The sequence below is a fragment of the Podarcis gaigeae genome (assembly GCF_964106915.1).
Source record: "Podarcis gaigeae genome assembly, chromosome: 4".
Classification (NCBI taxonomy): Eukaryota; Metazoa; Chordata; class Lepidosauria; order Squamata; family Lacertidae; genus Podarcis; species Podarcis gaigeae.
Window position 1 is genome coordinate 73,741,610 of NC_139677.1, and position 24,989 is coordinate 73,766,598.

The window sequence follows — 24,989 nt, forward strand, 5'->3', positions numbered from 1 at the left end:
CAGCAGATGTTGCCTAAACTGCAAAAAGTGTTGTAGGCAATGCAGGAATTACGGAAGCAGAGTCATAGTTACATACATACATACATACATACATACATACATACACACATACTCCATTTTATTTGTATGCTGCCTTTCCATAGTATAAACCATGCTCAAGGTGGCTTACAGCATAAACAACATTACATAATTACAAGCCTAACAAAAGTAGCCATAAACAGTAAATAAAACATCAAAGAGCACACAACCAAATTGAACTATTTCCACATAAATCACAAGATCCAAAATATAGATACAGAAATTGATAACAGCAACAACCCTCCTGCAAACAAAACCCTAAACTATGCCCCAGCCCAAGATTCTGTTCAGCAGCCCAAGCTTTTGTAGCTGGAGTCAGTCAGGGCCCTGCCCTTCCAGGCCTGGTGGGGAAAGGTCTGCAGATCTTCCAGGACTCACAGCTAAGACTTTTGGCCACACAACTACAATAAACAAACAACCTGCTCAAATCGTTTATCATAGAAGTTGCACCTTTTTGGGGGCCATACTTCTGTATACCTTTACATTTTCCATAGGGTATCTAGTATTTTAGAGAAAGTTGTGAAAGCTGGCCAGAACAATCACATTAATTAGCACATTAAAGAATGAAGCTGTTTGAGACATGGACATTCGGAGATCTTTGTGCATCCAGCATCTCAGAAATACTTTCATCATAATGAATTTCTAAGACCAGATAAACAGGGACACAGATTTCCAAATAATGCCTATTGCGAAGTTGAGAGAAAAATGGCATACGGTAGTTAAAGGACACCAACAAAGCTGCAATTTTTTTTTCAATTGGAAAAAAACCACACATTCTTTTAACATCCACATGTAACTGCTAAGCGTTAACTTATGGTATTTGATAAAGGACTTGTATATCTATAACAATACTGGTGATTGCTAAGGAGGAAAGTTCAGCTTTCAGAATGCAGCTCTTTCCCAGGCATTGTCCTTGGATTATTTTTTGTCTCTGGTTTTAGAATGGGCTTTTCTCTTGTCATATCAAGCTTTATTTCCTTTACATTAATGCCACCTTTCCCCTTTATTTCAGAGGCAATCTGGATAAAGCCATTGAAATGTTCAATAAAGCTATTAACCTAGCCAAATCTGAGATGGAAATGGCTCACCTCTACTCACTCTGTGATGCTGCCTATGCCCAGACAGAAGTTGCAAAGAAATATGGATTGAAACCACCAACATTGTAAAGAAAGAATTGGAGGGAAATGACCTTTTTAAAAGTAAAGCTGCCCCCTTCGACCTAGTCCTAAAGACACTGTTGCAGTGTGTTGAATGGTGGAAGTTAATCTGGGGTGGTTTGGGGGTTTTTTTTGTTTTTTTTGGTCCATGGTGTTGTAATTATCTGTTAAATGTTTAGGTGTTGCTGGAGTGGCTGTCCATCAGAGTAAGCAGTTTGTTCCCCCTGCAGCAAATAATTGTTAGAGGGAAGTTAAAAGAGTTGCAAGGGGATCAAATATTATTTTGGCCATGCAAATAAAAACCGTTTTGACTCATGTTTTGAGGGTGGATGTTGTGAATGACTGGCTCTATCTACAGGATGTTTTACTACTGCTTATTATGTTGATTTTAAAAATTAATAGTGCTGTGTAATTTTTTATATGCAATGAATCCCTCTGGCTTGATTTTATTTTTGCAAAGAACACATTATTTGCAAAGTTGTTGAATAGTAGTGATTTTTAAGGCAATTGTGGGTGAAGCTAAATCATTTCAACATAGTTATCATGTGCAGTTTGTTTTCTTCCCGTTTACAGTTTCTGCTTCATTTAATAGAACAGTGGCAGCTATACAGAAACCGAAGTTCTCAATCTGCTGTTCTAGTGCATGGTTTAGAGAACTACTTCAAAGATCTTTTGCAATTTACTAACTACCATTTGTCAGTAGCCCTGTGTCCCCAAAAGCAACTTTTCCTTTCCCTTGTCTTAATTTGAAAGTCACTAGAAAAAGCCTATTTGTTAAAACGTTTTTCAGGAGAGCAAAATTGTCTCTGTTAAGGACACTGCCAACACTGGTCTTGGATTCGTCAGGTTAGTATGCATGCTAGAATTATTGTAGAAATAAGTATCAGACCTTGTTGGGGTGAAGTTTAGATGAAAGGGTCCAACTGAATTGGAAACAGTAACTTAGGCTTCAAAAGATGCTTTTGGGCTTATGCTATGGCACAAAGCTTCCATCTGCAGTTTTGTTACTTTTTCAGCTCTATTTTAAGAGCTGTTTCTATTCGAGTACTTAGCAAATTGCACATACTGGGTTGGATCCACACTTTGCTCCCATCAGTAGAAACATCTCCTGAATGGGGTTTTGCCCAGAGGATTCTACTGTTGGTGAATTTCCTTCTCCTCCGGTACCACATTCCACACTTCAAGAGAATTATGAGACCCTTTAGAAGAGTGGGAATGGGAGAGATGCTAGAGGCTGCGGGGAGAGGAGGCAATCTGCAACAGTTGCCTCCCTGCACAGGTGAGATCTCTATTGGATTGAAAACCTCCTGGGAAGTCTGCATTCAATCCACTGATCTCAGTTGCCCTACTGTTCCTAGGAGCTACTGAAGTGAACCGGTAACTGTCATAGTACTATTTCAGATTTACAAAATTCATTGTATAGCACAGATGTGTTAAGATTGTATTCTGAGGTCAGTTAATTTTAGACTGCTTCCTAAGCCACACATTGTGAAAACGAGTTACACTACATTTTGCTGAAAAGAGTTCATTCTGTTAATGTAATAAATGAAGAAAATTGACAAGATTAGGTGATAATTTTAATCTTTCCATTATGTTCAGTTTAGAAAGTCAAACTACTTACAGAAAAAAAAAAGAGGAAGGAGGCGAAACATTTTTGAGTTGTTGAGTTTTCTATTGAAGTATCCCTCTCATCTGTAATGGTATCATGTTTTTCAAAAGGGTTTTTATTTGCGTGGCTCTATGTACACTGACACTTCTGTCTCTGGAAAACAATTAAGAATTAAGCATGTGCTGTCTTGATACTAGCATTCCAAATCATCACAGATTGTTTCCTGTTTTCAGATATTTGAAACTGCACTGAGAATTACATTTGTTTGTTATTTTTTTGTAAATGACTTACACTTGTAAAGTCACCAAATAAATATTACATTCAAATATCTCTTATACATGTAAGATTTAGGGTATTGGTTTTAAAATTGCTTCCTTGGAAAATCAGCATACAAAAAAAGACAATCATGTTATGTGAATGTGCTGCTAACTTCTCTGCACGGAATAGTGAAACTTCAAATAACCATGTTTTATTCCCCATTTTTTTTTGCTGGTGCAATGGGGTGTGACTTTTTAAAAAAGGAACCTTATTGCTATAGAATTTACCTTTTAAAAATGGGTAACTTACCTAACAAGACAATTTATCCTAAGGGGCATGGAATCAGCCTAGCTTTTTAAATGGGCCTGCCTACCAGAGCTCACCATTCGGCCCAGCCACACACCCCTGCTCTATGTGAAGTCAGGTGTGGGGCTGGACTGAAAAAGTGCTTGTAGGCATTGCTGATCAGCTGACCAGTACTGCCTGAAAAGCCGCAGGGCTGTGCAAAATAGTGCTTTGAAAGGAGCTTCTGAAGATCTGACAATAGGCTGTTTAAAGGATGTGGGCTGCAATCCTAACCCTGCTAACCTGAATTCAGCAGGACTTCTAAGTAGATTTGGTTAGGATTGTGCTGTTAGGTTGCAAGAGCAGCTTAGAAAAGTGGTTGAAAACTAGACTCCATCAAAAGTCACAGAGGAACAGAGGATCTGGACAAGTAGGTCTCCGATTCCACCATGATAAACAAAACAAATACGACCAATGCACATCAGCAAATGTTTTTACTATTTATGGCAGGAAACCGTACCCATACTGAACGTTGATCAATCAGTCTGTATAAACAAATGTAATGATGGTATAGACCTTCCTGGTATTGCTAACTTGGAAAGGACTAGGGAAACACACATTCTTCTTTATGTGAAAAAGTATATACAACACGCTTTTAAGCAACATGGGTCTGAATTGTTTTGTACAGCATGTAGATACCTGAAATCTGCTCCAGGATCATGGTTATCCATGGGCATTGTCTGAAGGCTCTTAATGGAAGCTAAGCTACTCTGGGTCTTGTCAATGCCCTGATGGGAGACAATTTGAGAACCCCTTGTATGCAATCTTCAGTTTCATAGTGGAATAAATTATAACGAACAAGTTGTCTATTTTGTTGGAAATATAGGACTCTTAATGAATGAAAGCCTTACATGTAACATGATACAGTAACATATAAAAATGTAAAGGGAAAGGCACTTTTGGACTATCCTGGAATCAGTATTTTCAGATTAGGCATATTTTGATTTGTATTGCTAAGGAAATTCAGCTTCCTGAAGAAGGAAGACTATTTAAAAAAGACTATTTCTCACCCCCCCCCAAAAAAAATGTTACAAGAAAGTTCTAGGAAATATTTTTTTTATTAATGAAATGTTAACAGGTTTCAGAAGCACAGCAGGCCATAGCCATAAAAATTTTAGACAACTGGAAGTGAACTTGGGGAAATATACCTAGCACAACTATTTGTGGTGATTCTATTTAAATTGTAAATACGCATGCGCACACATGAATATAATTGTTGAGACTTTGAAATAACAAGCTGCTTTCCCAGGTACAACTGGTGTTGTCCTTTGATTACTTGGGTATTTAACCAGATAACAAATGACAGGATGCCCATCCCTGGTGCTGACAGTTGATCTCTATCAAAGTAGCATTGCTGAGAACTGGAAAATGGCTGCTCAGTTTTCACTGAAGGACTGGCTTTTCAGAACTGGATATTGCAACTATGTACACACTCCAGTTTTATCCAAGAGAGCAAATGAAAGAAGCTGATGAACCTGTTGGAAACTAGGGCATAGTAGAATTCATTATCAGGCTTACTTCAGTCATTACATCTTGGTAACAAGATTTCTGTAGTTTCTCTTATTTAGCTAGAGAATAAGAATTAATGCTGTCAGCAAAAAAGAAGAAAGATTAGGCATTATACCAGCTGTCAAGTTGGTATTTGAGCCATCAGCCTATTGTGTGGTCCATGCTACAGTGTGGAAATACAAACATTCCAAAATATAAAGGTGTGATCTAGCCAAAGGTAAGAAGCATTTAATTGGCAAATTTAAATAAATTCTTGACTATCTCCCATTGAGATCAATTGCAATTTAATAGGCCTTATTTTAGCTGAATCGTAACTTGTGTATTACCCTATACCTGTAACTGCATTAGGTGGGGCTGGCTTTCAGGTAAGTGGGTATAGGATTATAGCCTTAATTTCTGTAAGGGCCCTCTCCCCTATGAGAATCTAATTTTTACTACATAGTACTGGAACTCCTGCATTTTATATATGTAAAGGCTAACTTGAGAACCCTATAAAACAGATTTTTCTGTTCTCCATAGGGGATTAAAATTTGAACTATACATACTGAGGGTTTTTTGCTTTTTTTGGCAGGTATAGATGTGTGAATCAGTGAGAATGAGCAAGAAGAGGGGGAAGCTAGAAAAGAACTATCTTCAAGCTACTTGGAAAACAGCAGCTAGTATGACAGCTATTAAATCTCAAGTGGGGGTCCTGGGGTGGTACTATATGTGCTTGTGCACAGCGGGCAGTTTACATTGTGGCTTTAAACGAAGGTGTCAGATAATGAATACATGGTGTGAGTTTTTTAAAAAAATAAATTTCATTTCACTGTATGTGCCTTTTTGCTTTTTAAAAATGTGACAAACTTGGTATTCCATCAGAAAGAAAAGCAGTTATTGGTTGTGGCAGCAGTAATTCCACATTTATACTATTGGGCTGAGCACTTACAAACTTAAAGTATTTAAAACCTGTAAGTGTTTTATTAATGGAACAAAAATTCCTGTTTTGGTGAAAGTATATTTAGAAGTGGGTTATGAACCAGTGATCACTATTAAGAGTAGCATTATTTTTTCATCTTTGCTTTCACTCCATGAATTTGCCCATGGTCCCAGCTGTACTAATCATTCTGACTGTCCAAATATTTTACAGGATTGAAAGACTGGTAGATTTATCGTCCTTTATGTAGGTAAAATTTCCAACAGGTGTAGATTGTGGCAGAATTTTGTGACTTGCTGTTTGATGTTGAGCAGTGAACAGTGCACGGTGTCAGCAAACTTGGCCACAAATACCAACTGAATTTCAGAATGCAGATAATCTCTATATATGTTCTGAAGACATCATTGTTAAAACAGCCTAGGAAGTACCTATCCCTAGAAACCTATGTTAATTCAATTCTTCACTGAGAGACAATGTAGTTCATTACTTTAGGATTTGCAATGGAATGTTATCCACGTAAGTTGTAATTTTATTTATATTTTAACAGAGTTGCACCCCCACCTTCAAAGGTTCCCAGGACAGCTTTGGACTGTGTCATCACAACCACAAGGGTCAAGAACACCTTCACAGGAAGCTGTCTTATTTCAAATCAGCCTATTGGTCTATCTAGCTCTGTAGTTGACACTAACTAGGGACCTTCTGTTTACAAAACATGTGCTTTTATGACTTGATTACAGCACCTCTCCCTTCCTCCAGGAAAAGCCCCTGCCCCAAGGATGACTTATTCTAATAATTGATTTTGGTTCTATAAATACACCCCCAAGCAAACAACACAGTATATGTCAGTGTATTTTTGTTGCTGAAGCACTAGAAAATAAATGTTAAATGCAGCAGAGTCATGTAATCCTTGTGGCTTTGGCAGTTAACCACAGATGCTTACAAACTTTATATTTGGGAGATTTGCACAATTCAAAGCCACATTCCAGCCAGGCAAAAATATTTGAGTAGGCCATGATCTGGGGAGAAAGACATGGAAGGTCGCTTCTAGATTCCAGGCCTGAGGTTCCCCAACCTAACATTTGTATGAACAAACTAGTGTTGTACATAAATAAACCTGTTATTTCATGGAAAAAGCAGCTCAGTGCTCCACCACTAGTTCCACTCCTGGCACAGTTTGTTTTCTTGAACTGATGGACAATGCAGCCTAAACAAGGTAACTTCCCCTTTAACATAAATAAGGGATTAATGACCTTGGACTGGAATGGGATAGAGCGCTGAACCTGTCGTGACATGAAACAGCAGAATGCAGCTAACTGAGGGATTTGGAGAAGAGATTGATAGGGAGGGGAAAACTTTCAAGGACAGCTCAGAGCCTTGCTTTTCACTGAATGATGGTACAGCTTTTGCAAAATACTGTAGGTCAAAATATATTATCCCAAGGGTTGCTGCTAATAATAATAATACCCCTCCCGTCTGGCTGGGTTTCCCCAGCCACTCTAGACAGCTCCCAGCAGAATAGTTAAAACACGATACAACATCAAACATTAAAAACTTCCCTGAACAGGGCTGCCTTCAGATGTCTTCTAAAAGCTGTGCAATTCTTTATCACCTTGACATCTGATGGGAAGGTGTTCCACAGGCTGGGCGTCACTACCGAGAAGGCCCTCTGCCTGGTTCCCTGTAACCACTTTTCGCAGTGAGAGAAGCAGCAGAAGACCCTCGGAGCTCTACCTCGGTGTCCAGGCTGAACGGTGATACACATATATTTCAATGCATTGTGAAGTGGCTTAATCAAGTAGTCAATATATAGAATTTTTAATTTATAAATTGGGTTTCTTATCCTTAATAGATTTTTATCTGAAGGACACTTCATTTTTTCATCATCATTGACTAAAGATTTAGGAAAAGAAAGGTGATTTTTCTGTACTGGTCCAAGTCTCTATACATCATGCAAATTTCGATTCTACAGCATAAAGATCAGACCGCTTCTGAGAAAGAATGGGGATTTGCTGTCGAACTTCTGCAAGCTTCTTTAGGTCTGTAAACAGAAATAAGAAGGCCCATATTACCACTAATTCTCCTTCACTGCTCCCCACACTGCCCTGTAGCCATTATAATTTAGCATTAATTTAGCATTTATCTAATGTTGACAAAGAACCCTGCCCCACAACCTAGTTATTGCAGTATTTTTAGTACCCCAATGACATTTATCAGTGTAAGTTTGGGGAGATTTTGGATCACAAATTTTTTTTGTTTGTGCTGGATGAATTGGGCTTGACAAAACTAATACATCCACAGCCAGAAAGCCCTTATCCAGAGGAGGTAGAATTGTATGTACAGGAAACAGTTGTCCCTGCATATTGAGCAAACAACAAAATTTCTGTTCCTTAACTAAGCTATGGTTTTTATTTTCAATTATAATAACAAAAACTACCTTTTAAAGTAAAACTGCTATGGAAATATTGTATACCATTTAGAAAAAAACTACAGTATGTCAATTCAAAACTAAGGTTAACCTTGCATATCTCACCCCAATGATAAACCTGCATGACAATGTCTTTGTTCCCCAAACTAGATTCTATGGTTTGTGCCAACCTATTGACACCCTATGCCCCCCATGTTTCCTGGCCTTTCCCTGACCATTTTTTTGATGGAAAAAAATGGAGACTTTTAGTATCCTAATGGTACCATTCAATGCATTTCTTATGTGTGTTATTCCCTGGGTGGTTTTTTTCCCCCTTTCAGAAGGAAAACAGTAAGTGGCAACTGGCTGAAATTTAGAGACGTCGTGCGGATGGCAATGTCCTAGATTAGAAGGACTACCCTATATGTCTACTTATAAGTAGACTGCACAATGAAAAGTGTGCCTGGGTAAGTTTTTATCCCAGAAAACAAGATGAAGCTTAAATCCTTCATTTTCACATGCAAATTCAATTAATTTACCATTGCATGAAAGACATGCAAAGTTATTGAGCCTGCTTTGTGCTCTCACTCATAAATATCCTTGTGGGGGGTAGTTGTTTATTCCCATTTTATAGTCAAGGAACTGAATCGTGTCACTGTCCTGATTTAATGCTGCAGAAGCCGCCCATGCCATGGGAAGACAAAAAACACTACTGCAGACTCACCTATATCTGCATAGATAACAGTTTCCTCAGTGCCAGCTTTGGCTATGACCTCCCCCCTGAAAAATAAAACAGAGCCATTACAGAAGCTCTCTGGGAGCTGAGAGAGAAAATGGACAACAGAGCTGTGGTCTTTACCTTGTTATAGGTTAATGAACATATTTTAAAACTTAATTTTTTTTGCTTGTTTTGTATTTTATTTAAAATAAAGACATTACAGTCATACCTCTTGTTACGTTTGCTTCATGATACGTTTTTTCAGAATGCGTCCTGCGGCGACCCAGAAGTACCAGAAAGGGTTACTTTCAGGTTTCACCACTCACGCATGCGCTGATGCGCAAAATGACGTGACGCGCATGCGCAAAGCGGCGAATTGCGACCCACGCATGCGAGACATGGGTTGCATTCCTTTCAGGTTGCGAATGGGGCTCCCAAATGGATCCTGTTCGCAACCAGAGGTACCACTGTACATGCACCCCTTAAGAGCCACAGACTTCCTAAAACAAGGCCTTCAACCTCCATTTACTACTTCAACCCTCCGAGCCCAAAGGTGGAATGGGAAAGAGTTTCAGAAGGACAGGCTGATAGGAAATGGAAGTTCCTGACTCAGCCGTTTGATTCCCATCCAAACTAGATGTGAACAAGAAAAGTAAGGCAAAGAATTCTGAAGCAGTAAGCTTTCCAGGATATCCAGGTTATGATCACCACCACAGGACTTTGGATCTAATGGTCCAAATGCACTTTTGAAAACGTATCACGTTCAACGTTTCTCTCATGTATCCTTTCCTATTGGCCTTCCCAACGTTTGCTGTTTCAAAGTTTTACTAAAATATTATAGTACAAAATAGATTCTCAGCAAGGCTTTATCTGAATGAATTGGTCTGGCATTGTGCCACAAATTCAAAAACTTTGAACTAGAAACTGAGTCAGAAAACATGACATGGGATGGTACTGAATGCAAGCCATGTTCAGAGTACACTCCATTTTCCTACTTACCATGGATTTACCACAGTGCTGTGTCCCCAGGCTACATAAGACGCCTTCTCATCCCTGGCAGGAGATGCCGTTGCCACATAGACTTGGTTATCGACAGCTCTGCATGAAAAGGAATAAAAGGCTTCAGTATGAATCTTTGTGCACTGGAGAAAATGCAGATGAATGGAGCAAGCTTGAAGTTCTATTTTGCTATGCATTCATTCATCCATATATCTGCTTCAGTGTAAGCAAGTACCATATTGTTTTTATTTTAGTGAGGGAATCTCTAAATTGCTTTTCTATTTAAAAAGAACAGCACCTTCAGCAATGTAACAAGTGTCACTATTAAACTATTTTTTCTACAAGCACTTGGGAGAAGGGATAATTTGCTGGATCTCACCGTCCTCTTTGGAGCAGTTCCCAGTGGGCTGGCCCTGTTGTCAAGTTAAAAGCCCCTGGATACACCAAGAGCTGGCAACCTGGTTCAAAAGGAAGGAGATGGTGGCTGAGTTGCATTTATATTATTGGGAGAGAAAGGCATAGTCATGGAAAAGCAGCAGCAATCTCACCACGATTTTTTTTTTGAGACGTTTCTCTTCCTTTGGTCAAGTCTTCTGGGTTATGCTTTGCTCTCCTCTGCCGCCACTGGACATTCTGTTTAGCATATTTTTGTGTAACAAAAACGTATACGCCGCTCGAGTGAGGTTTCATTACAAAGTGGTTTACAGAAGCAATAAAACAAAGCATTGACTTTATCAGTACAAGACAGTTAAACCCAGGTATTGTAAAACACCCAAAACTAATTAAAATCAACAATCTAAAAACTGATTAAAACACATGTATTGTCCACATATTTGGATGGGCTTGCCTAAACAAAGATGCTTTAAGCAGGCACTGGGAAGAGCAGAGCGAAGATACCTTCTTGATATCAATAGGAAGGGCGCTCCAAAGTGTAGATGATGCCACATCAAAAGACTGATTTCTTACAAATGTGGCACCTGTAATTATTGTGTAGATTGAAGTGGCCAGGAGGGCATATAAAGGGTAAGGCGATCCCACAAGTTTCAAAAAATGCAACCTGCTCCAAGCCCACAAGATAGGTCAGGTTAGAATACCTAATAAATGTCGGCTGTGTTGGAAATGCACTCTGTATGATCCTTTCAGCCGCTATGGCTAGTCAGTGTCCAAATCAGTCTGGGGCCTTTTGGAAGAGCTACCTTGATGGCAGAAAGTGAGGAGGAATTGAAGAACCTTTTAATGAGGGTGAAAGAGGAGAGCACAAAAGATGGTTCGAAGCTCAACATCAAAAAAACTAAGATCATAGCCACTGGCCCCATCACCTCCTGGCAAATAGAAGGGGAAGAAATAAAGGCAGTGAGAGATTTTACTTTCTTGGGCTCCATGATCACTGCAGATGGTGACAGCAGTCACGAAATTAAAAGACGCCTGCTTCTTAGGTGAAAAGCAATGACAAACCTAGACAGCATCTTAAAAAGCAAAGACATCACCTTGCCGACAAAGGTCCGTATAGTTAAAGCTATGGTTTTCCCAGTAGTGATGTATGGAAGTGAGAGCTGGACCATAAAGAAAACACGAGTTTTCATTAGGCAAACACTAACGGACTGATGAGAAGGTGTCCTCTTTGTTCAACATCAATTATATGACTTTTAGTTGTTGCACCTTAATGGGGAACCTCCCTAATTAGACAAATAAATGCTTGCCTTTTGGGACAAGGAGATTCCCTTAAGATCAATTATGAATATGCCAAATTGTAGCTTGGATGCAAGCACATTGTCCTTGCTAGTGTATGGAACTTTAGGATATGAAATTGGGTGTTTTACAAGGAATCGTCCTACCCTTCTCCCCCACCACAAATTCAACTCAGCAGGATGTCCTCACCTTTCTGTGTGTAGATTTGAGCAAGCTCAGCAAAGCGGAGGTCGTAACAGATCCCAAGACCTATCTTGCAATAAGCTGTTCCAAAACATTAAAAACATGCCAGATATGTCACTGCCTTGGGAAGTCCAAGCAGAAAGCTCAGTCTATAAATGCTTACCTTTCTCTCTTTCTCTCTCTCTCTCTCTCACACACACACAATACTACCTTGTTAAAAATATGGCTGAGAAGATCCCATACACAATGAAAAGACAAACTCTCAGTCTACATACAGAAGCTAACAGCACAGCCATTTCTTGACCACACATGAGCCACAATACATCCTGAAGTGAATTGCTATTCACTAGAATGAAGACGCTTTACTTACGTGTATCAATCACAGATAATGTGGCACCGGGACTCAGTGTTTCTGATTCCTGAAACCGGATTTTCCCGGGGACATTAATGTCAAACAAATGAATCTGTTTTCAAAATAAAAAAGGTGTGCTGCTTGCAAATTATTCCACATTAATTGTGCATTCTCTATATGCCCTCTATCCATTCATATATATTTATATCACAACGGGCAATTCTATGCTCTGCATATATCTTCTAAATAACTTCAGTTTTCCAGAACACCTTGTAGTGCTCTCATTTGAGAAGTATATACAAGGGAATCCCCACCTTCGCAGGGTTCCATTCCAGGCCACTGTGTTCATCACCAGGACAAGCACATGTGGGGAAGGATTACCCCACCCCCTTTGGTTGCCATTTTCAACATGTGTCAGCAGCAGCATGCATACTGAATGCATGCAAGTGGGGAAGACTGAGCTGGATCCAGATTTGCTTTTCTGGAGACTTCCGGAGGCGGCGCAAAATAGCAATGGCGGTCCTCTTTACCTGGTGAAGAGGGGCTCCGCGAAAAAGGGTCATCCGCTACGGCAAAGTGGAGACCCGTTAAGAAAAACCGCAGGCAGAGCGAGCCTGCGGCCGTGGGACTCGGCGGGCGCCCAAAGCCCCCCCGGAAACGAAGAAGGGGCTCCGTAAGGGGCTCCGGAACGCGAAAGGGGGAGCGGCGCTGTGAGTTCATCGCTCTTTTCGTGGATGCAAAGCCGCGCTGCTGCTGCTGATGAGCGCCGACCTTTCTTCTTGAAAACATCAAAATTGGCTGCTACATACCCGTGAGTAAGGGGAGCTAAACATCGGAAAATTTGGGAATTTGGTTGAAATTCGGCTGAAAACGGGAGGCGAGTAACAGGAAGTCCGTCTCCCGATCCTGCTAACCAGATTAAAGCAATTGCGCAGAAGAGTGCTGAAGCGCTGAAAGGGGACTGTAAAAGTAAAACGAGGGTGTATCTGACAGACTTTGTAGCGAAAAGACAAGCAGGAAATTTCTGTAAAAGTTGTGGATTTTATTTTTGGGACCTTCTTCCTAATTTTGAGCTATGTGGAGTTAAAAGAGACAACCCAGCGATCGGGCTGTCAGTGTGCAAAGGAGAGCTGTCAAACTGCTGATACTGTTATTGGAGCTTAACTGATACACAGACTGAGACATTAACGTTTAAACATTGTTGCTGGGACCCTTCTTGACACCTTGTGGCTTCTCTTTAAGACAAAGAAAGCCTGTGGAAACTTCCTTTTGTGCTCTGGAACTTAACATAGGGAATATAAGAACTTCAATGGCGGACAAGAGTTCTCTCCCTCCTTGAAACTTTGAAATACCCCCACCTAGAGGATTGTGGAGATATAGAGGCCTGGGAACTGTACTTTATTGTGATTCTCTGTGGTTAAATTGTTTACACTCTGGACTTTGTCTAACTTATGAAACAAAAGAAAATTTGACCTTGAACAGAGGCAGGTGTGGAATGAGTGGCACAGGGAGAACAAGAGCAGCTAAAGCTAAAGAGAAAGAAAAGAAACCAGGGCAACTTGTTCAAACAACCCTATCTCATCAACGAAGATCATCCGTCCCAACTGTGCTGACAGCACAGGAGGTGGAATTTGAAGAGCCTGCTGCAGAGCCTGCTGCAGAAGATATGGCAACTGGAGGATCTGAAATAGTCCTGAAGCAAATCTTGGAACAACTTGGAATTTTAAATCAAAAAGTGGACAACCAATCATCAAAAATTGACCAAGCTACATCCTCTATCACTAAATTATCTGAGCAAGTTTCCCATCATACCCAGGCAATTGAAAAATTACAAGGGGCAACGACTGAAAATTATAAGCTTGCGGTGGAAGCTTGTCAAAAAGCAGAACAGGCGAACAAAAAGGTTGATGAGATTAGGGGGGAAGTAAGGCCTCTGAAAAGACAGGTAGGGGAACAACAAGCCTACCTGTCATTGGTTGAATTGAAAAGTAAGGAAAATAATCTCAGATTAAGGGCTATCCCAGAATTGGAGGAAGGAAACTTACAGGGATTTTTAACACTTTTGTTCTCCAAATTCTGGGGGATAGAGGAAGATAAGGACTTTAAAATTGTGACTGCCTTTAGACTGGGAAAATTGATAAAGAAGGACAAGTCCAGAGACTGTTTGGTTATTTTGAGATCGAGAGAGGAAAGAGACAAGATACTAGGCCTACACTTCAAAAAATCCTTGGAGATAGAAGGAAAAAAGGCTGAAATTTACAGAGACATACCTAAACACCTTTTGGACCTTAGGACTACTTATATAGATTTGACCAAATTGTTGAGATATAACACAATCCCTTATAGGTGGGAGTTTCCGCAAGGACTATCATTTACTTACAAAGGAAGGAAAGTAAGAATTAAAACACCGGAGGACCAACAGAAGTTCCTACACAACCACGAGGAGGACCTCCAGAAAGGAGCTGCAGCTTCTTGGCCTCCACCACCACCGGGACCATCTCCAAAGCCTACACCGCCTGGATCTGGACCAACATTACCACCTCTGGGATCGGAGGGAAGCCTAGACACCCCATTGTAGACCCACCAATTAGACCAGGATGTCGCTGCAGCTTCTTAGTTGGAATATAAATGGCGGAAATTCTCCGGAAAAAAGAAGAAAAGTATTTCATATTTTGAAAAAAGAACATTTGGACATTATTTGCCTGCAAGAAACGCATGTGACAAGGCTCCACAGAAAAGTGTTAATTAATAAAAGACTAGGCCAAGAATTTATCTCTTCGGATAAAGTGAAGAAAAGAGGTGTGGTGATATATGCAAAGGAGAGCCTGTCACCGAAATTCTTATTTAAAGATGAACACGGCAGAATTTTGGCGATTGAAATTCAGACACAAGGAGAAAAATTTTTGATATTAGGAATATACGCCCCAAATGAAGGAAAATCGGAATTTTTCAGGAAGCTGCATGAGATTATGCTGGACTACTTAGACTATAACAACATCAACATGATGGGTGACATGAATGGGGTTGTGTCTGTAAATATGGATAAGTCGCAAAGTGCTAACATAACGAAAGATGGCAGACTACCTAAAACTTTTTTTGAAATGACTGACAATGTGGACTTAATTGACATATGGAGGGTTAAGAACCCCCTAGGAAAAGAAGGGACTTTCTTTTCTGAAGCTCATCTGACATGGACACAAATCGACCAAATATGGATAACTAGAGGACTGGCACCCAAGACTAGAAAGGTGGAAATCTGCCCAAAAACCTGCTCCGACCATAATGCTTTGAAAATGGAATTGAGACTAAATACAACCGGATCCTTCAGATGGAAAATGAATGACACCTTATTAAGGGACGAGAAGATTGTTAAGAAGGCCCAAAAAACTTTAAAGGACTATTTTGAGATAAATTTAAAAACTACTGTGGAAAAAAGAATAATCTGGGACGCAAGTAAAGCAGTCATGAGAGGGTTTCTAATACAACAAAATACGATCAAGAAAAAATTCTGGAATGAAAAGAAGGAGAAGATATTGGAAAAAATAAGAGATGGAGAGAAAAAATTAAGATCTAGGCCAAAGTCGAAGGAGGTGCTGAGAGAAGTGAAATTCTTCCAAGCACAATATTTGAAACTGATAAATCAAGAGGTGGAATGGAAAATTAAACAAATGAAACAAAGATCCTTTGAATCAGCAAATAAGTGTGGGAAACTGCTAGCATGGCAGTTGAAAAAGAGACAAAAACTTAATACTGTTACAAATCTAGAGATTGAAGGGAGAATGGTTCAGAAACCCGAGGAAATTAGAAAGTGCTTCCAGAGATATTTCAAAGAACTTTATTCACAAGGGCCACAGAAAGATTCGGAGGTGGACCAATTTCTTAAAACCAACGGATTACAGAAAATACCTCAGGAAATGAGAACAACCCTGAATAGTAATATCACACAGCAAGAAATTGAAAGTGCCATTCAGAACCTCCAATTAGGCAAATCTCCAGGCCCCGACGGACTTACCTCCAAATACTATAAGGTTTTGAAAGACTATTTGATACAGCCTTTGTTGGAGGTTTGTAACCAGATTATGGAGGGGAGGAAGGCACCGGAAACGTGGAAAGAAGCCTTCATCACATTGATACCCAAACTAGAAACTGAAAAGACTCAGCTGAAGAACTACCGCCCCATCTCACTCCTAAATGTGGATTACAAAATTTTTGCAGACATTTTGGCAAGTAGGTTTAAAAAAGTGCTTAATGAAGTGATCCATAAAGACCAGGCTGGCTTTCTCCCTGGTAGGCATTTGTTTGGCAACACAAGAAACATTATCGACATTTTGGAACTTTTACAAACAAATCTAAACACTAGAGCGGTGTTAATTTTTATTGATGCGGAGAAAGCCTTTGATAATATTTCCTGGATGTTTATGAAGAAAAATTTGGAAGGGATGGGAGTGGGGCGGGGGTTTGAAAATGGAATAGAAGCAATATATTCAGAACAAAAAGCGAAATTGATAGTAAACAATGTGGTGACAGAGGAGTTTAAAATTGAAAAAGGGACACGGCAGGGGTGCCCCCTATCCCCCCTATTGTTTATTTCAGTTCTGGAGGTGCTATTGAACATGATTAGAAAGGACCGGTTGGTACAGGGAATTGAGGTCGGAGTGAAACAATATAAATTGAAAGCATTTGCAGATGACCTGGTATTAACATTGCAGGAGCCTGTCTCTAGTACTAAAAGAGTGTTAGAATTAATTTCGGACTTTGGTCGGGTGGCGGGATTTAAGCTGAACAAGCAAAAAACTAAGGTTATAGCAAAAAATTTGACAAGTACAGAAACAGATGAGTTTGTGAAGGAAACAGAATTAAATGTGGTTAAAAAAGTAAAATACCTAGGGGTGTATCTGACCTCCAAAAATTTGAATTTGTTTAAGGATAACTACGAGAAATGTTGGTTAGAAATCAAAAGAGATTTGGAAACATGGTCAAGATTGAAACTTTCCTTGTTGGGCCGAATAGCAGCTATAAAGATGAATGTATTGCCAAAAATGCTATTTTTGTTTCAGACCCTACAGGTCGTGGACAAGGTGGAATGTTTTGGAAAGTGGCAGAGGGATATTTCTAAGTTTGTTTGGCAGGGCAAAAAGCCCCGAATAAAGTTTAAGATACTAACTGATGCGAAAGAAAGAGGGGGATTTGCCCTGCCAGACTTGAGGTTATATTACGAAGCTGCAGCCTTCTGCTGGTTGAAAGATTGGATTTTACTGGAAAAAACTGATGTCCTAGATCTGGAAGGGTTTGACAATGCTTTTGGGTGGCATGCATATTTGTGGTATGACAAGGTTAAAGTGCACAAATTGTTTAAAAACCACATTGTCAGGAGAGCAATTTTAATGGTCTGGACAAAATATAAAGACTTATTGGAGAGTAAGACTCCGAGGTGGCTCTCACCGGTGGAGGCCAAGGCACGTAAGAGACCTAATATGGAAGCCAATTGGCCTAAATATGGGGAAATCATTGAAAAGATTGGAGACAATTGGAGGTTGCAGAGCTTGGAATAACTAAAAAACAAGGTGCGAGATTGGTTGCATTATGCACAAATTCAAGAGGTCTTCAAAGTAGATAAGAAGGTTGGATTCCAGGTGGAAAAATCGAAACTAGAGACAGAATTGTTAGAACCAAAAAGTAAACTACTTTCGAGAATGTATAACCTGCTGCTTAAATGGAATACTCAGGATGAGACAGTCAAATCCGCCATGATAAAGTGGGCGCAGGATTTGGGGCATAACATTATGTTTGAAGACTGGGAAAGGTTATGGAACACCGGAATGAAATTTACGGCATGTAGTGCCTTGAAGGAAAACATTATGAAAATGATATACCGGTGGTACATGACCCCAGTCAAGCTTGCTAAGATATATCACCTGTCTGATAATAAATGCTGGAAATGTAAAGAGGCGGAAGGGACATTCTTTCACCTCTGGTGGACCTGCCCGAAAGTGAAGGCCTTCTGGGAAATGATCCATAATGAACTAAAAAAGGTACTGAGATTTACCTTACCTAAGAAACCAGAGGCCTTCCTTCTGGGCATGGTGGACCGGAGAGTGTTTAAGAAGGACAGAACTTTTTTTATGTATGCTACTACAGCAGGAAGGATTCTGATTGCAAAATATTGGAAGACACAAGATTTACCCACACTGGAGGAATGGCACACGCAGTTGATGGACTATATGGAACTGGCCGAAATGACTGGCAGAATCCGAGACTTGGGAGAAGAAACATTCGAGGAGGATTGGAGAAAATTTAAAGACTATTTGGAAAAACATTATAAGTTGTATGAATGTTAAAAAACGCACCCTCTAGGAAATTCTAGCTTCAGTAATGTTAAATTAAAGAAATGGAAATTAAGGTACAAGGAGTCAGAGATAGAATAATGAAACAACTTTATTGTGTTAAAATGAAAATGTACATGATTTGGGTTATAATATATTTGAAATTGGGTAACATGATAAAAAGGAAGATATAATAAGTATTGAAACAAGTTAACAAATTGCAGACGTTATGCATCACAGAGAATGCAGGGTTGGGAGGACGTGGGGAAGTCCAACAGATTTGGAAAAAGGAGTAAGAAAAATTTGTAACCTTTCTTTTTTACTTTTATAATACGTTCTTTATTCTTTTTTCTGTATTATATAAAACTAATAAAAAATATTATTAAAAAAAAAACAGATTTGCTTTTCTGCCCATAGCAATGTTTAGCCCAAAGATAAATCACTGCAATTTAACCTGCAACTTATGGAACTATGACGAGAATGCCAGCGTGGTGCAGCAATTAATGTGCCATCTTAGATGTAAGAAACCTAGATCTAAATGTGGGAATGGGAAACTTCAAGTATTTGCCACGGAGCAAACTGGAAAGCCTTGGGCAAAGTCCTTTTGTTGTGACTCCATTCTAATCTTGGCAGAAAGTGCAGGATGCAAATGTAACAAACTATTCTTCAATGCCACCAAGTATTCTAAATACATGGCCACCAGGCTTCTCTCAGGTGCTGGATGAATTTTAAAAAGTTATACCAAACAAGCCACAATATATGTACAGTGGTGCCTCGCAAGACGAAATTAATCCATTCCGTGAGGCTCTTCGTATAGCGGTTTTTTCGTCTTGTGAAGCAAGCCCAATGACAGCTTAGCGGATTAGCGCTATTAGCGGTTTAGCGGCTTTTAGCGATCAGCTGTTAAGCAGCTTATCAGTGGATCAGCTGATAAGCGGCTTAGCGGCTTAGGAAAAGGGGGGGAGGGGGGAAAACCCGCAGGAACTCGCAAGACAGTTTCGTCTTGCGAAGCAAACCCATAAAGAAATTCGTTTTGCGAAGCGCCTCCAAAACGGAAAACCCTTTCGTCTAGCGGGTTTTCCGTCTTGCGAGGCGTTCATCTTGCGGGGCACCACTGTATATATTTAAAATGAGTCATAGCTGAATCAGAAACCTGCAGGTACTGCAGCATCTGGAAGCAAAGCATGTTTTGTTTTAACCATAATGTACACATTATACAAATAATAGTGGGTTTCCTTTACATCGAAACATGGCAATATCTATCATATTTTACCTTTCGGTACTTGGTTATCATAGCACCATCTGGACCAAAGCCAGTGCATGTGTTATACAGCTTTCCAGCATCCTCTTCTGGAATAGATCCTTTCATTAAAGAGAAGAAAATTGTTATGACTTAGGCAGATATTCAAACACAATGCTTGTTCTGATCTTACACCTGTATTTAGGACAAGCAAAACTGTAACACTCATCACAATCGCCAATATGGCAATTTACCTCCAATCAGATAAACGCCACACTCCTTTGCAATTTCCGAGAGCTTCTGTGTGGACTCGCCAGGAATTTTCTCTGCATATTCTGGGAAATATTTTGTGCCATAGGGAGAATTGAAGCATTCCTAAAATTGAAAGCAAAATGAAACAGACATCTGTGTAGCATATTCAGAATGCAAGCCCTACGTACACATACCTGAGAGCAAGTCCCACTGAACTGAGTGGGGCCTCCCTCTGAGTAAATATGCCTATGACAGCCCTCTCAAAGTCTGAGAAGATTTTAAAAGTAATCTGTACAAATGTGGCTGGCCACAAGAGAGCTCTACAAACTTCTTCTTCTTGACAAAGCCGAAACATGGATGAACTTCCAATACTGGAATTGTTTACAGAATAAAATATAGCTCTGAATTTCTACGCAAGCACACACAATGTATCTTTAAACATGAGATGCAGTCCTCTTACATCTGACTTGCTTACGTCAGGCAGCACCTTTGGAAAACGCTTAGGCTTCATGATGGGTCAAGCTACAGGAGGATTTGGGAAATGGGTGGGGGCTGAGCAAAGGCAGTGTCAAAGGCTTCATGGAAAAGGTGGGCTAAACGAGGATTTGAAGTTAAGTAAGAGAGCTGCTATCGTACAGGTGTTCTGAGAGGTAGTTTCAAAAATACAGGGCAGCAAAGGAGAAATGGTGGAGTCAATGCATGAGCAGAAGACCTTTGGATGTTGGTGGGAGTGGAGAAGTAAAGACCACAGGCCAGGATCTAATAACTAAGATATATGTTATGGCAAGGCCACAGAAGCAGGCAGAGGTGTAGTGGTCCTAATCATAATATTATTTAATAGTCTTAGAGGATTGTATAATCTTAGAAGGGGGTATGGCTGTGACTATCACAAAGGGACCATGCGCATCTGAATTTGCCCCGACACTACTGGAAGTTGGTAAAGAGAGTCTGTGCTGGGTCTGGGAGTGAACAAGAAGTCAGTGTACTGTGGGCCCCAACAAAAGGCGTGGCAATAACAATGCCACAGAACCTGGGCCACGGTCTACTTCCTCAGAGAAATCAGAAGGATGCATTACAGTGGTACCTTGGGTTACAAACACTTCGGGATACAGACTCCGCTAACCTGGAAGTAGTTCCTTGGGTTAAGAACTTTGCCCCAGGATGAGAACGGAAATTGCGCAGCGGTGGCAGCGGGAGGCCCCATTAGCTAAAGTAGTACCTCAGGTTAAGAACGGACCTCCAGAATGAATTAAGTACTTAACCCGAGGTACCACTGTATAGAAGTCTAGCCTTGAGATCTGGGTAACAAGAAACAACATTATTTGGATTAAATCTGAAACAAGAGCTGCCTTCGCTCTCACCAGACAGATACGGTCATAGCTTCCTCCATAATCTGGTGCATTTAGGCCCAAGTTAATCAAGTTTCTTTACCTCCCCACTTTGCTTCCTGGCTCACTGAGGAGCCAATTACTCTGTGGAATAAAGGCAAAGGGAGAAATTGGTGAACACAGATAATCCGCGTTCTTCAAGATTCATGAAACGCTTGGCACATTCAAACATGATAATTTCACAAGTAATGTATATGTCATCACTTTAAGTGGCTCAGGAAGAGAACAGCAAAGACCATTTTGAACATCTGTTGTTTACTACATACAGCTAATATGGGAATATTTATTTGACATCGGAATATCCATTAGCAGGAGGAGAAACATCCTACACTTTAAACGTTCTGGCTGGTTTATCAAGAACTTTGCACTGTTGGGGCCGCATACAAGGCAGCAGAAGGTTAATGACCAACTCAGAAGGTTAATGACCAACTCAGGCAAGAGAACTCTGTGGGAAAAGAGGATCAACCCAACAGGAAAGGAACCATTGCCCCAATTAAGATTCCTGCTGCACAAAGCCAGAAAGTGTTGTGTTTTCAAAAAGCACATTTAGTGTAATCACTTGTGTGTCAAAGGTAGTAAAGCAAAACATAATAATAATAGTAGTAATAGTAGTAGTAGTAGTAGTAATAATAATAGTAATTTATTATTTATACCCCGCCCATCTGGCTGGGCTTCCCCAGCCACTCTGGGCGGCTTCCAACAAAATATTAAAATACCGTAATGCATCATAAATGGAAGAATAAAACAAAACAAAGGGGAGATATAAACGTAATAAATAAATAAATGGCTCAGCTAGTGTTTTCACTGATGTCTCTTCAGCACCAGATATAGATCTATTACAATTATATTATTGCTCAATTTGAAATCACTTTTCTCTCCTCTGTGGAATTACAGGCTACTGCTACACATTTTAGAAATGGTTTTTAATCTTGTATTTGGCATTTCAGATACAGTAATTTATATTTTGCAATCTTGGGAAATCTGTTGAAGGCAGGCTATAAATAACCTAAAAACAAAACCAAACCCAGAAATGCAAACAAGACAGTTTTAGCTGTCATATCCAAAATGCACAGAACTAAGAACAACTTACACTTGCACATTATTTCAAACCCTGCTGAAGGAAACTCGCAATACCAGGGAGGAAGACTGAAACTCTGTGAATAACAAACAGTAAACGAGTTTGAAGGTTTTGTAGGAAACAGGGAAAGTACTCACTGGGAGAACCACAAGTTTTGCTCCTTGTTGTGCTGCAGACCTCACAAGGCCACAGGCTCGGTTCAGGTTATCAGTTTTGGCAGCAGACACGTGAAGCTGGATGAGAGCAATACGAAAATCTAACAAGCAAGAAGGCAGATCATGAACTAGTGGGAAAGACCCCAGAAAATACTCCTAAATTTATAATTTAAAAAACCCCTGAAATTATTATTGTACCTGCAGTGCTCCAAATGCTGCACAGACAACCTGCTAGATAATTTATGGATTATGACAGAAATTCTGACAAGGATGTGATGCTTGCGGGCGGTGGAGGAGTTGAGATGGATAAAAAATGCAGGTAAAAGCCATCCTGTAGGCAGGGGTGATGTTGGTGGGGGCCAAGCCAGGACAGTTGCAACTGCAGTTGCCCTCTCCAATGGTTTGACTTTACTCCCCCCCCCCCCATGGTACGCTTCCATTGTCTCTCAAAACTGACAGATGCCAACAACATTTCAAACTGTTGTGACCTTAAGGTGGTTAAGTAATACAGTGGTACCTCGGGTTAAGTACTTAATTCGTTCTGGAGGTCCGTTCTTAACCTGAAGCTGTTCTTAACCTGAAGCACCACTTTAGCTAATGGGGCCTCCTGCTGCTGCCGCGCCACCACCACACGATTTCTGTTCTCATCCTGAAGCAAAGTTCCTAACCTGAGGTAATATTTCTGGGTTAGCGGAGTCTGTAACCTGAAGCGAATGTAACCTGAAGCGTATGTAACCCGAGGTACTACTGTATATTAATAATGATGCCTTTTATTTCTGCACAGCCACGGAGCTTTCCAAATTTTCCAGAAGTCAAAGAAACTCCAAAACAGAGTCTTTTAAACTTACTGTAAAATTGCCAACAAAACTTGCACAGTAGCAGAAATGTTTGCCTCCCTCTAGTTAGAGGGGAAAGGGAAGCAGTAACAAAGGTCAATTTAATTTTAAATCTTTTGTGGGGTAAGTATGTGTAGCACAAACTTCGCAGGCGCCTAGAGAGATTTCTAACAGCGCAATCCTCGGCATATTTATGGAGGAGACAGTCTAACTGTGTGGGCTTATTTGCTAGCAGCGTTAAGGATGGCAACGTGAGGCTATGGACCCCTAAACTGGGGAAATCTCAATAAACTCAGGCTTACTAGTAGACAACAATATAAAGGATGAAACTGTAAAGTGTGACACAGTTATCGTTGCCATTCATTTTAGGGCAACCGTCGCAGATCACACCAGCACCACTTGAAACCCTGTTCTGCTTTCAAACCATAGGTCCACTGGTTTAGAATGGAATTTATTCATTGGCATGGGTAAATATTCAAAACGTGTATTCCCTCCTAATTCCTGCAGAAAGGAGAGCAAGTATTTCACGGGGCGAGGGTGGGGTGGGGTGGATAAATTGGCCTTGGATAAGAATCCACTAAGGAGATGACAGACTTGGGCTTGCAATCCCGTTGCCCCACGGAACTCATTGAGACTTACTTCGCAGTAGCCTGGCATAGGATTTCAGGCATTTTTATTATAACTACGCTGAAAATCGCCCCGAAAAGACCAAGTGCAACATATACGGGGTGGGTGGTGGGTGGGAGGCTGAGCGGTCTCCTACCAAAAAAAAAACAACAACAACCCCACAGCAGCGATTATGGATAGAATGAGCATCTCAGGGTGCAGTTCCAAATGCACGCTTCCTTCTGAAAGAGACGTGCACAAGCTAGATCAGTGCAAAGCAGCAGGAAAGAGCAACCTTGTTTACCTAGGAAACTCCCCCTCCTCTCCCCCTCCTCTTCCACTAGCAAAGTGGGTCGGTGTCTCCCTCTTTATCTGCCAGCCCAGATCATTTTGCATTTTGCACCGGAAATTAAGAGCCCCTAACGAAGCCCAAGGGTCCCCCCCGGCAGGAAAGTCACTCACTGGCCATGACGCCTTTCGCCAGCTGCATAACCGCGAAGGCTCCTCCGCGCCCCAGCAAATGCACATTCTCCGAGGGGCGCGGGCTTGGAGCACAGCGCATGCTCCGGAGGAGCGAAGGGTTGCTGGGAAATGTAGTTCCGTTAGCTGCCGGACCGGACGCAATGCGCTCTCTGCTAAAGCATTATAGGAGTGGATTAAAAGAGAATATTAAGGATGCTTGCAAGAGCGGTGGCGCATAAAGCAGGCGGGTACATTTATATACATATACATACATATATGTATAGAAATGTATAGAAATAAATTCACACAAACACATGTATATATGTGTGTGTGTGTGTACACACACACACACACACACACACACACAGTGGTACCTCGGGTTACATACGCCATTGGCGTAGCGTGGGGGGTGCAGGGGGGACCGGCCGCAAC

General features: G+C 40.6%; 2 protein-coding genes across 7 annotated transcripts in view; one reads left to right on the plus strand and one right to left on the minus strand.

The window, feature by feature from the left end:
- The window catches only part of TOMM70 (translocase of outer mitochondrial membrane 70), a gene marked incomplete at its 5' end in the record, with an annotated part of 39,077 nt that extends 33,308 nt beyond the window's left edge, over positions 1 to 5,769 (plus strand). For 3 of the 5 annotated variants that reach the window (XM_083736759.1, XM_083736758.1, XM_083736762.1), the window contains one exon: positions 1,091 to 5,769. In XM_083736759.1, coding sequence (XP_083592885.1) covers positions 1,091 to 1,244 — 154 coding nt within the window. In that variant the 3' untranslated portion in view covers positions 1,245 to 5,769. The remainder of the gene's footprint in view (positions 1 to 1,090) is intronic. The other 2 variants (XM_083736761.1, XM_083736760.1) reach the window with 1 other exon arrangement.
- Positions 2,887 to 24,657, minus strand: NIT2 (nitrilase family member 2; the record flags this gene model as incomplete). 2 transcript variants are annotated; one of them, XR_014563642.1, is made up of 11 exons in its annotated part: positions 2,887 to 6,300; positions 6,337 to 7,910; positions 9,001 to 9,056; positions 9,994 to 10,092; positions 10,373 to 10,451; positions 11,872 to 11,946; positions 12,236 to 12,329; positions 19,814 to 19,902; positions 20,035 to 20,155; positions 22,636 to 22,754; positions 24,558 to 24,657. XR_014563642.1 is itself a non-coding variant. In XM_083737317.1 (10 exons), the coding sequence occupies 10 exons, from the start codon at positions 24,655 to 24,657 to the stop codon at positions 7,819 to 7,821; spliced, it is 924 nt and encodes a 307-aa protein (XP_083593443.1). In that variant the 3' UTR covers positions 2,887 to 7,818. The 2 variants fall into 2 exon arrangements, 1 of the variants encoding a protein (XP_083593443.1); XM_083737317.1 differs by having other exon boundaries at positions 2,887 to 7,910.
- Between the last annotated feature and the right edge of the window lie 332 nt (positions 24,658 to 24,989).